This window comes from Harpia harpyja, chromosome 9 (genome assembly GCF_026419915.1).
Source record: "Harpia harpyja isolate bHarHar1 chromosome 9, bHarHar1 primary haplotype, whole genome shotgun sequence".
Taxonomy (NCBI): domain Eukaryota; kingdom Metazoa; phylum Chordata; class Aves; order Accipitriformes; family Accipitridae; genus Harpia; species Harpia harpyja.
Genome location: NC_068948.1, coordinates 22,406,088 through 22,418,984, shown reverse-complemented (window position 1 = coordinate 22,418,984; position 12,897 = coordinate 22,406,088). Strand labels below are relative to the sequence as shown.

General features: G+C 44.0%; 1 protein-coding gene across 5 annotated transcripts in view; it reads left to right on the top strand.

The window, feature by feature from the left end:
- HYDIN (HYDIN axonemal central pair apparatus protein) overlaps nt 1–12,897 on the top strand; it is a 163,725-nt gene that overhangs the window by 33,125 nt on the left and 117,703 nt on the right. For all 5 annotated transcript variants that reach the window (XR_008236684.1, XM_052797258.1, XM_052797257.1 and 2 more), the window contains exon 7: nt 4,508–4,632. Coding sequence is in view for 4 of the 5 variants with exons in the window: in XM_052797258.1 (XP_052653218.1) it covers nt 4,508–4,632 (125 nt within the window). In the remaining variant the exon portion in view is untranslated. The remainder of the gene's footprint in view (nt 1–4,507; nt 4,633–12,897) is intronic.

Below are 12,897 nucleotides of genomic sequence, written 5' to 3'. Positions count from 1 at the left end.
GTGAAGATTTAGTTTAATGTCACTAATTCTTTTGAATGACTTCCATAATAACTTGATGATTAATTATTATCACAGAACACTTAAAACTGTGCTTTGGAAATGAATGAGTTATGCTTCCTGTCCTGGAGAGCTTAAAGTGTAAATATGAGATGCAGTATTCAAGAGCTATGGCATAGGTGGTAGGGGAAAGGAGTGCCAGCCTTACAGACTTAAATTCAGGACTGCTTTAGTCTCTTCTTTAGTGGAGAATTTAAGCAGCTTAAGTTGAACGTGTGCTTGTGCTGAGTAAGGATGTGGTGTTGTGTTAAAGCCAATCTTAACATCACATAATGGCTTTGTGTGTTTATGTGCAAGCGCACACACGCATGCATATGTGAGAGGGAGGAAGACTAGTGGAGTAGAAGGGAATGAGAGATCTGTCTAAGTTTACAGACCCATCAGCTGACCTTTATGTCCTTTATTCTCTACCTGCACAACTAAAAATTTTGTCTTAGTTGCTGTAGCTTTTCTCTTCTGGCCTGAGCAAATTCAGGTTCTTGCCCATTCGCAAGCCAGCTCCAGATGCCACCATTTCCTAGTCTGATGCACTGCTCATATTACTTCTCTTTGCATCCTTTCTCTGGATTCCATTCTCTGTGGCATCAAGCGTAAGTCACCCGCTTTCACCTTCAGTGCATTTTTCAGCCCATCTCTAATTGTAACCTTTCCTCTTGGTTAGTACCGAGAGCTCAGCTTTTGCATCTGGTCACTTCATGATGATGTTCCCTGCCTGTTACTTATTTATCTAAGGACTTTCATGTTTTCTGTTGCACGTTTCCCTCCAGCGAAGAGCTCTTAAATGAATCCATGGGGCCAATTCAGCATCCTTCTGCTGTTCCCTGTTCAGAGCTCTTCCTTGCTATGGTATCTACCACAAAACATGGCCACATTTCGACCACTTTTTCATAAAGGAATAAAACCACCAAAGCATTCCCCATTATGCAGTCTGGCTTTGTGCCTGTCCTCCCTCTGCATGTCCATACGTAGCTCTTAACTGCATTGTTTGGTAATAAAAAATAATAATAGTATAAATATAGAAAGTATCTTCCTGTCATTCTCATTGTTAAGGCGGGATAATGAGTTTCTTCTCCATGACATGCACTGAGATAAATGTCATTCCAGTACATTTGAGTTGAAAATGGTGTCTGGAAGCAGATCTCAGTGCAGCACTGCCTTTTCTAGACATTATAGACATTGTGCTATGCTATGGGGCTAGAGAGGATCAGTCTGAGAAGATCCATTTAGGAATGTCCCCACCAAGCTCTGAAAGCTCAGGAAATTATCCTACAAGGCACAGTGCTTGGAGCCCCCTTGCATCCCTCCTTGTAGTACCCATATACTACATGGAAACTACATGGAAGCATGGGATTGGAGTTACCTCAGGGTGTGGAAAGACCAAGGATATGAAAACAGAGCCTAGGTGCAGTGAAAGAGGGAAAGATAGAGCTTGTGAGATGCTGACTCTACACTGGATTTTTCAGCACAGAGATGGAGTCTTAGATGCTTTGACCTAACAGACTGGGTTTACTGGAATAAATACACTGCTTGACTTTGGCTGTTATACTGTTACTAAAAAGTAATATATGCTAAGATTAAATGATCTTTGGGTTTTTTTCCCTGCAATAGGTCTTAGTGGACAGACAAGGCAATTCAATCACCAGTAATTTTACTGTCTTGGGGTTAGAGGTAGCTTTTAATGAAATCGATTCTCCCAAACTCAAATGATTTTACAATGCAAATTAAGGCACTAGTAGACCAAAGAAAGTTTGGTTGTAGAAGGTAAACATACAATGGGACTTGAAGTATATTGCAGCCTCCTTGCACACTGCATTTATCAAATGTATGGTTGCAGGAGAAGAGGTGGCATGTTGGTTTGAGACCCTGGAGTCACAGAATTGCCAACTTTGTTCACTTGTCAGTTTTGGTTTTTAATTATGTCAGGAGTATTTGGCCCTTGCTATCCTCATGGGACATAACTTCTGCCCAGCTCTGTCATGATGGGGAGCTGATACCTGGTGAAAGTAAGCAAGAGGTAAATGCCAAAATATATCATTATGAAATAGCTTACAAATCTAGTGTTGTTTTCTTTCTGAAGGGCAATAACAGGCAAGATCTCATCAGGTACTGGTGGGAAGGTCTCTCCTAAACTGGTGTGGCTAGATGAGTTTATACAAGCTGGGGATTGCAAGGTACCATTGGGAGATCTGGACCTGTAAAAGTTTAGATGTTGTACAACAAAGCAAACATACAAATGGGCATAGTTAAAAAGCATGTCAGATGAAAACAAGCTATTAAAAAAACCCTCCAAACCTTATCTTTTCTGTTTTCAAGGAGCAGTAGTGATTCATCAACAGGGTAGATCTAACAGGATGGGAATTATCTTAAAGAACAGCTCACAATTAATGGATAAAAGGCCAAAGTTTAGCCTGCCAGTTTCATCTCTTGGCAGTGGTTTTCATTTGGCTATTACAATGTGTCAGGGATGTCTCCTTAGCATGTTGTCTTATCTGTAAGCTGCAGGGAACAGCTTAGTGATCTTGACTGAAATTCAGGGGAGTTAAGTTTAACCATGGAGCTTGCATCTTCAAGTCTTGGAGAACCAGGTCTGTGTGATGGATAATGAGCTCTTGCTACAGCAGTAACAGTTGTCTTGTGGGTGCAGCATGGGGTGGGATGTAGGAGATGCAGTGTCTGATTTGTGCTCTGTTTCTCAATCCTGAGAACTGAGTCCTGAGCTTGGTTGGATCCTCTTCTGATAATTTGAAAACATGAAGATATCTTCTTTCTCAGGTATCCCCTGAAGTCACCCCCAGGAGTGTTATTTCCCATCCCGGCCATCTGAGGGCAGGAGTATGTAGACATGTGGAAGGACTAGAAAGGTGATGGGATAGGAGATCGTGTTAAAGTGTTGCCAGGGATTCCCCTGAACTACTAGCAGCTTGTCTGTTCTGGCAACATTTTTGGCAAAAGAAAAGGGGAAAAAAAAATTCTGTGCCTTTCCCACACCAAGAAATGATCCCCTTCCAGCACCAGCAGAGACCTGCAGGAGTCCTGGCATAACCATCAGTGCAGATGCAGGACCACACAGAGCAAACCAGTTCTGAGGCTAGTGGTGCCTTGTCTTTCCTCCTCTCTCTCAAAAGTTTCAGGTCCAGTGCATAACCATTGCAGGCCCAATGATTCTCCATTAGTCAGTAGCAACAGTCTCACTAATTGTAATAGGAACAGGTCAGGCCCTTAGTTGCAGCAATATCTCCTTAATGAGCAGAAACTCCAGCAGTTTCATCAGCTGTCACTCCTTACATGAAGAAAGATCAGCTTGTGCATAGCTCCAGTTGTTCTCATTTTTGTGTGTGTGTGTTACATTCTCCAATTGTGGTAGAACTCTCCAGATCATGGTTTTAAGGTGACAAATTAAACCACCAGGAAAGCACTAAGACCAGTAACTTTTGTTTTCTAAGTGGGGCTGTACAAGAGCCGTGAAGCCCAGCTGCCATTGTGCAGAAGCATGTTTCATCTGACTTATCCATAAGCATTAAAGCACTGAGTTTTGGGTCTGTCAGCCAAGAGTTGTTTGCCTGGCGACAAATCATAATTGCTCATATTAAATCCAAAGTACGCCAACACATTTTTATAATTATTTCCAACACATTGCACAGAATTTGTCTGGTGGGCCAAGCAAACAGTTACCGAGCTTGGATTACAACCCAGAGTCCCAGATTGCATTGCTTGCTCCTGTAATGGCGCTTCATTTAGCTAGGGATTTAATCATTCATGCTGTAAATGGTGTCTTGTTTCCATGTCATTGTATCACTCTAATCTGCATTTGCATTCATTCAGATTCTTCTGGTTGTTCCTTTTTTTTAAGAGCAGCTTTCATTGAAGGGCTGATAAAATGTGCCCTTTCTTAGGCTAAAACAGGATGTTTTCAAGGTAAAAAAAAAAAAAGAATTCTGCAAATTAAACCGTAATTATTCTCTGGTCTTCAAGAAAGACTTATTCTCCCAGCCTGATTTCTAGGCTGTAATCTCACTGGGACAGGTATTGCCTTGACATTTGGATCTGTTGAGGTGAGTTTTATAGGTGGCAGGAAAAGACAGATTCCTGAGGAAGTCAGTGTCAAGCTGTGTGTGCAGATAGCTCTTACCATCTCTGTGCTCTTCAAAAACTGTTCTCTGAGCATATTGCTAGCAGTCGGACTCTTGAGCCTCGCTGCAGAGAAGTGGATGCAGAGCATGGGTGAGACAAAGTAATTTTACACCATAGGATCTTCTGAGGGCTGGATCTCTTCAGAAGTGAGAGTCAGTAGCTCTGTTTCTGATCCTGTATGTTCTGTTTTTCTTCTACTGACTGTGGTTGGTTTGCTCCTTGCTTGCACAAGTGAGGTGAAGTGAACTAGACTGCAAAAGGAATATAGTCCTCAAATCTCCCACGATAGTCCTGATGTGTCTTTTTCTCTGTGTTGCAGTCCTTTCTCTGTCGATCCCTCCATCGGGACTCTTGGGATTGGTGATGGCATGCAAGTAACAGTGGAGTTTCACCCGCTGAAGACCGGGGATCACTTCAGATCCCTGATAGTTCACTATGACACAGGTAAGTGCTGGGCACTGCATGGTGCACACTTTGTGTTCTTCAAAATAGAGCCCTTCCTAAGCAGAATAATGTTTAACTTGCTTTGCAAGCTACTTCTAAAACCTTTTCTTTCAAAACCTGTGAATGTTTCAGTGTTTAGAAGTGAGCAGATGAGGGGCAAAGGCTGAGCCTGTCCTTGCTCTATATGTCCCGAGTCACTGTGTGCTGGTCCATCCCTGGGGGACCCTGGTGTCAGCACAGGGTTCTCCCCCAGCACCCTGCCATGACAGTCATCTGCCATCATTCCCCGTTGTTCCAGCCACCTCAATTCCTTCTCCAGGTGTACCTCCCCTGTCCCAGCGTTACCTCAAAGAAAAGTGAAAAAGAGTTGATGTTTAGGGGGCTGTTTAAGTGGATCCCCTCAAGCAGGAATGAGATTTTTTTGAATCCTGTTATGCTGGGAGTTGGTGATTGGAGGAAGGAGAAACCTTGATTCTCCGTTGCAGTGTGCCTAGTCACATGTGAAGTTTTATTCCTAGACGGTGCTATGTTTGAAGTGTAACATGGGGAATGCGTGTCTCTGTCAGACTCTTTCCAGTGCCCACTGTCTCTTACACACCTCTGTCCCATATACTGGTTCTCCATTGTCTTGCCACAGACTTTTTTTCCATGTTGCCCTCTACCCATCTGCATCCCACACTTCACATCAGGACTAAAGCAGCCAGGACTTGAGGGCTTTTGAGATTTGGCAGGAAGTGCTCGCTGCCTCCTGAGATAGGTGTAAAATTTATACTAGGGTATGAGAAGCCAAGATCAGGCCACAGAAATACTGTCAGCTGCCTAAGTCACTTCAAGAGTTAAGCAGGGAAAACTCAAGAAAAAGGTGCGACATTAAAATGTTTGTCAGCCTTGGTTCAGCAGAGGTATCTTGTGATGCTGAACAAGATGCTTTCTCAGTTGCATGAATGCATTTGGTGTGCATTTTCTCTTGCCTGAAAGATAGGTTTGTTTTGTCCCTATTCCTGAACTTCGGGCCTGGGAAGCATGATGTCCTAACCTAGGTGCTACTGTGATGCTTTAGGCCAGCAATGAGCATTTTAGTTGACTTGAGTTTGTAGAAGGTATAAAAACGCTCCTATAACTTCCAAATGCTCTTTGTAGCCTTATGAGTTATCACAGCTTTGTTTAATATTTTTCGGTTAATGACATATTCACAGAGAATGGTTTATGCTCATTCAGAGAAGCTCATCGGTTAGCATAACACTTTCTTGGAAGAACTACTGAAATTTCAGATAGAGAAGCGCAAAAAGTGCCTCGTATGCATATAGAGAATCTATAGGATAAAATTCAGAGGGCTAGATCTTTCTCTGGTGTAAATCAGTAATAACACTAGAGGCTAGGGCTGCAGGGTTTATACTTTGTGACTGAAAAGACTGAATAATTAGGGCCAGGATCTTTCAGGCTTTGAAAACCTGAGTCTTATCAAAACACCTGGTTCCTCCATGGTTAATCTTTGCAAAAGATTTGCATGAATAGGCCATGGAGATCAAACTATCTGCTGGCTCTGAGATGGGCAACCTCCCAGGAACACGTGCAGCTACCTGAGAGATGAACCCAGGATTCATTCCTATTTGTCAGTACAACACTGCAGTTTTTTTAAATAAACCACAAATTGAGAAGGAAGGCAAGGGAATAATTAAGGGATTATCTCTCTAGCTTTGAAGCATACAAATAAGTAAAAGGCTGCTGAGATTAATTGCTAAAGTGAAAGCGAAACATTTAATCAATCAGTCTTAAAAGCTGCTTATTGCAGGTGTAGTGCAGAGCACCAGACAATATTACCCAACCTTGTGTGGCAAGCCCTGGCTAATTTGTCCTGCACTAAGTCAGACTCCCTGTGACTTGCATACAAAAAGCAGCTAGGTTGCTCTTTCAGAGCCACCAACAGGCTGTTTATTATGAAACAGAAGTGCTAAGAGCAAAATGGCAGTTTAGGGTGTTGGGAGGTCTTTTCCTTGCTTTACTGTTTATCTGTATTGACTTGCTCACAAGTGGCAGTAGTTCTCAATGAATCACACTTGTTAGTGTGACTTATGTAGGGTCAAGTGCGTGTTGCATTGCTTTAATTTTTGCTGAAGCTGGGTCAAATCTGTCCCTAGCATTGCTTAAGCAAACATGCAGCTCTTCAATGTAAGTCACAACCTTCCCTTTGCCTATTATTTGGTTGATTTAAATTGTGCATCCTTTAGACTGTCCTGGTTAGGAGTACAGGTACTGTCCCCTAGATAGACTGAATATGTAGTGGTAGTCCTGTTGCTACAAACTTTAAAGATGAGTGTGAAGAAAATGTCTTTGCTGCTAAGAGCATAATGATTTGCAATGAAAATTTGACCTTCAGTGCTTTACAAGTCCAAACTCCTCCATTTCCCCCATGTACATGTGTCCGGGTGTGAAAAATCTCAGCTCATACTGAAATGAAGGTGACTTGGGATGTTCTGGGTTACAGCACATCCCTATTCATCATTTTAACATCAGATGATGGTATCAGAAGGGGTTTCTGAAGCCTGCAAGTGAAGAACACACACTGGCTTAGAAATGGTTCTGCACTCAGGACCACTGAAGGTCTGATTGGTGGCTTGGCACTTCCCAGGTGACTTTTAGCCCATCCCATGTGGATGTAGGAAAATAAATTTATGGAGTTAAGTCTAGTTTCAACCAAGTTGGTATTCATAAAGCTTAGATATTCTTTTAGCTCTCGGGCAGTGCTCAAGTGAGATGCCCAACCTGGTTGCCCTGAGTGCTGCTGTTTGTACATCAAACCCAGTTTGCTGTAGTCACAATGTTCATGGCAACCTGATGGCATAGCCCAAGCTTGATGTGGGAGGGTGAGCTTTGCTCAGGGACACGTGGCTAAGGAGATGTGTGACAGCTTCCCAGAGCTGTTCCGGAGGTGCAAAACAAACTCACCAGTCCCGTAGCACCCAGAAACAATAACATCTGTGGCAGAAGCTCCATACAAGTAAAGGAGGCTACCAGAGATGGGAGGTGCTGGAGAGGTGCTGGGAATTGTGGAAGAAGGATCACTTCTCTGCTCAGAGCTCCCTAAATCCTGACTCACATTAGACTCCTGTCTCCAAGAAGTACCTACTGTGGTATGATGGGTGGTCTTCAAGGTGTAGGACCAGATTCTGTGCTTGTCTGTAGGTGCCTGCAGTGCCTGCTGGACCTTGTGGCGAGGAGCTACAACGTGCTTCTGGCCCAGGAGATCTGTTGTGCAGTGCTGAAATTCCTCTGTACAGTTTTTCCCTATCGTTTGCCACATCCCTTGGGATCTCTTTGTCAGCACAGGAAACTTCAGTAATTAGCAAAGCCCCACTGAGCTTGTGCGTGACTGACAGACACTATATATTGAGATGCTTTTATTGCTGTCAGTATTAAGAGTAGTCATGCAGATCATTTTCCTTCGGTGGCTCTGTGAGTCTAATGCAGAAGCAAAAGCCTGGGGGGCAGGATCTCACCCTCTTTGAGGGGAGAGATCAGAGCCAGTATGTGAATTTTAGGAGACAGCATATCCAAGAAGAGCCAGCCCTCAAGCAGGAACGTCTGCTCCATTACTGTGCTGTCTCCTCTTGGTGCAGAGCTCCAGAAAGCAGCTTCCCTAGAATAGAGGTGATGTGTGGCTCAGGAGTAGTTCTTGGTGGTTTTAGTCCTGCTGGAAGCCTCCAGCCTCCTGCTAAAAGCCTGCTGAGAAACCATCTGGGTGTTTGGCACATCAATACCCTGTTTTTCTGCTCCTTCTTGCATGACTTACAGGAGGACTGAGAGTTCCTGAGCAGGAGCTCTCCTAAAGCAAATCTTGGCTTTTTTGCTGTGGATCACAGACCCAGGCTCAGAGCATCCTTTGTGGCTTTGCACACCCAGGGCAAGGAAGGGAGAACTCAGCCTTGGCTCCTTGATTAATTACTTCAAGGGCAGGTAGAAGATGCGGGCAGCATCTGCCTCCAGCTCCATAGTTGTCAATCAGATTGAGTTTTCCTGCAGTGGGTTAGTAACTGTCCCTGTAGGAAGTGGATGAAGTAATGTCTCCCCTCCTGAGCCCTGGGGAGCAAAACTTGCTCCCTGCCAAATTCAGGTTATTCCTGTATGGGAGAAGAGAGAGCAGCTTAATATATTTCTCCAGAGCTGGACATGATGTGGAGCTGAGCTTGCCCTGCCCTGGGTCAGGGAAGGGTCTGGCTGCCATTTTTCCCTGCCTCTGAGCTTTCCTGGCTAGCCCTGAACGTACGGGGGTCCCCCAGCATCGCTTCCTCCCCGTTGCTTCTTGCTAGATGTAGGACAAAACATGGTCACCCTCATGTTACATAGCACTAGGCTGTAGCTTGGAGAAGCAAGCCCTGGCCTGAGATGTCTCTTCCCTGGCAGTGTCCCTCTAGTCTCTCTGGTAGTCCTCCCCAGTCCCAAAGGCTGGCCAACAGCCAGGTACTTCAGCTGGTCGTGCTAAGGGGATTGCTGCAGGGAATTTTGGTACTGAGCATGGGAGAGCTACCATGATGTGCAGTTTGGGTTGATGAGTATCTGCTTGTGTGGACTATCTCTATGGCTGCTAGCCCTCAGTGTCTGGAGCAAGCGTGATTAGCAGGTCTGTGATCTTTCCCTTCCTCTGAGCCAGCATGGATGCTTGTAGGATAGATATGATTTTCTTGGGGCAATGTAAGAAGAAAAATAACACTAAAAAATTTCCTGGGTAGATCTCAACTGAATGGGAATCACTGTACTTTGTGTGGCAGCAATGCTCGGGGTTACAGGGGGGTATTGGAGGTCGATCTAGGTCTTTACCCTGCACAGGATACCCTGACCCACTGCCCTGAGATGCCACTGCCCTGACATGCCTCCACCCTTCTTGGTCTAACCATAGACAGCTTTTCTGTGCCACAACAGCCTCTGGAGCCATGAGTGATAACTGCCAGCTCGAGAAAACGCTGACATTTCATCTCAATGGGGAAAATGAAGCATGAGATCACAGGAAAAATAAAGACATATTTAAAAATTACTAATTAGGGAGATGATGTGGAGCTCTTTAGTCACCTGTGGAATGACTGAGTTTGATGTGATGTATTAGAGCCATTTGGGTTTTGTGAAGATGATGGGTAACTACAGAACTGGGTGTGCTTGACTGGCAGTGGGGGAAGCAAAGCCTGTGCATCTGTGATAAACTGTAGTGGGGCTACATCTTATTGCAAATGGGCCAAGGGGAATTGTCAACTGTGTTAGTGACTGTTCAGCTCCTGTGTGGATCAGCATGGGGTTGTCAGCTGGGAATGTAAATGTGTTGGTATGGTGAATCCCTTTCTGCAGGTAAAATTGATGCTGAGTTTAGCTGAATTGGCTTACTTTGGTAAATGAGGCTACCCATGCAAGGGCTTGGCAGTGTGTTAGTGGTCACTGTACACTTAGAGGAAACTCATTAAATCCCAGCCCTGGTGGTTTATTGCTGTTTGAGGCTGAACAAGTAACTGTAGCAGAGCCAGCACCTCTGAACATCTCAGCTACCCACAAGGATAAAGCATCTGAGAAAAGCACTGCCTTGCTGTGGCATTCATCTGTGGGTTTGTGTAGTCTTTGCAGAGGTGGTTGTTTTCTCCATAGTTCTGTTGTCTTTCCTTTAAGAACCCCCTTTCTACCAAGGGTCTTGTCATCTGTCTTGCAAGGCTGGCATTGCGATCAATGGCTTCCAGGAACTTGTTTGAAAATGAAATGAAAATCCTATTGATTTAGTCTATAGATCAAGCCTTTTCCTTTTTTCTTTTTTCTTCTTTGTAAATCCATGGATGGATGTGGATAGGCAGCAGGGCTTAACTGAGGTTTAGCCCTTGTTGTGTTGCATTTTACATTCCTGAGATCACTCAAGTTGCTGAGTGCTCTCAATTCGTACTGACTTCAGCCAAAATGGAGGAGACTCAGTACTTGCCTGAGCAAACTCACTACCTCATTAGATATTTGAGTTGTCCCTGTGTGGTGCAGGATACCAGGGTGGGAACACCAAAACCATTTTTTGGTTTTAATCTTGGTCTCATGTGAGTGTGTTTACAGGGGCTCTGATGTTGCTGTGAGTAGCATTAAGTTACTATTGAGCTAAATTCATGGCAACAGACCTGAGCTTCTGATGGCCACCACTGTGTGCCACTGCTATTCAAGTCTGCAGTTTTTCATCTTCATGTAATTCTCCATTCCTTCAATGCCAGGCAGATTTATAGTAGCTTCTTACAAGTGCTAAGAGATGGGGAAATCTGCTTCCTAAGCAGCAGCCTCTTTTGACTCCAAAGCTTCACTGTAGTGCACTAACAGATGTAATTTCATTTTTGTTTGTGTTTAGTGCTGGCAGGTGGTTAGAAACTATTTTATTCTGTGAGTTTTCAAAGAAGATCTTGTTTCCCATGCTATCCTAAGGTGTAAGCCAGACTGTAGCGCTGTAGTTATTACAAGAGGCTTCTCTAGCTTTTCCTTGGACTATCAGGCATTTAAAAACTTTGCAAAGGGATTTTTCTTTCTCCTTGGTGGTGAGTGCACATTGTGCTTTTCTTCCTTCGCTTGTGAGAATTCCCAGCAGTATGGCTGGTTTCTGTCAGACTTCTATGTTCTTGTATGTCTGCTTCAAAGTGAGTGGAGGGAGGCATATATTATAGGCCAGAAAAAGTGTAAATAGGAGTTTGTGCAATTAGATGTTGACTTTGTGTCTTAATAGTAGCAACGCTGCAACAGAATGAGGATTGGTAACTAATACTTTATACAACAGATTGGTTATAGGCTTTTATAGTTCAAATCAATTAGATTGATGGGTGAGTCTAATTAGTCTCCGAAGTGTTTGTTTATGTCAAAACAGCTAATGGGTAACAACTGTTTCCTGTCTTTGTTCCCCTTTTCTAGAACTGCTTGTAATAATGATTTTTTTATATTGTTTTAGATAAGGTTGTTCTATTCCTTGCAAACAGAGTATGGCCTTTGCTCCCTCTCCAGGGCCTTGTGTTTCAAGGCAGATGGTCTGTCACTTTGCGGGTAGATGAAGGGGAATTAAGTTCATGCGTCATTTGTGCTTGAGGTTTTTTTGCGCAGCTTTATAGTTCCACAACTATGTAACACCTCTTCTGACAAAAACCCTGCTAAAGCAACCCACAGAGTTGACTGCATGAGCACAGACTGGGGGGGGTGTACTAGGAGGGTCGTTTGAAGTTAAAAATCTCCTTTTGGCTGTTTTGTTCATCCCCAGGTATGCACAGAAACAGAATTCCATGTGATGCCACATATCCATTTTTAGCACATGAAAGAGTTCTGGAAGAATGTGGTTTTCATCTCTTTGCAGGTCATCTTTGACTGCAGCTTGTCTACTCCATCATCAGTGGAAATCACTAATATGTTCTTAAGTGTCATTAACTCTGGATGCGTTTCAGGGCAGAACTGACCATTCATTAGTCTCCTTTCCTTGTGGATCAATCAGCTTCTGCTGAGAAGTAGAAGAGCAGCTTGAAGGGTGATAGATTTATTAAGGGATATATTGGGCATGTCTTTGCCAGGCAATCAGAATGAAAGTTCCTGCACTATTTTCCCTGTGGGCCAAAAGCAATGTTTCAGCCAGTCAGGTACCCCAGCGTATTATTACTGTAGTAGCAATAATGATTAAAAGTAGCTCGCGGCATCCTGGATGTGCAGCAGTGCTGTCTTTCATCATCCGACGGTTTCATTGTCCTTTCCAGTACATTCTGCGAGGCTCCTTCACGCTAGGCAGAACACAGCCTCCATGCTGGCTCCTAGATATTCCTGTGCTGGAGTATTTCATCCTGTAACAAGGCAAACAGATCTTCCTAAGGAGGGTGAAGAGGGGGTAATGGGGAATACTTTGGGTGGTCCGTTACAGGAGGATGCACAACAAGGAGCCTGACTGAAAAATGAGATGACTTTCGAAGTGCAAGAGAGCTGTCTGAAGAGCCTGTGACCTGTCCTGTAGACCACTGCTGTCTGGTCATTGCTTTCCATCTCCCTTTTCATCCCCATCTGTTGTCTTATGTTTCCTTGCAGTGCTTTTGTGGTAGAGACCCCCTTCTTGCGATGTGCTGCACGGGCTCAGTGGGTGCTTTGCTGAGGGCTGGGCCATGCTGGGGAATTCTGACTGTTAACAGCAATAACTGGCAAGAGTAATGATTAGGATGTTCTGAGCTTTGTTGTAGCCTGGGAATGATTCTTTAGAAACACCCATGTTAGCAGCAGCAGTTATTTAGTGGTGAGGTTTATAAA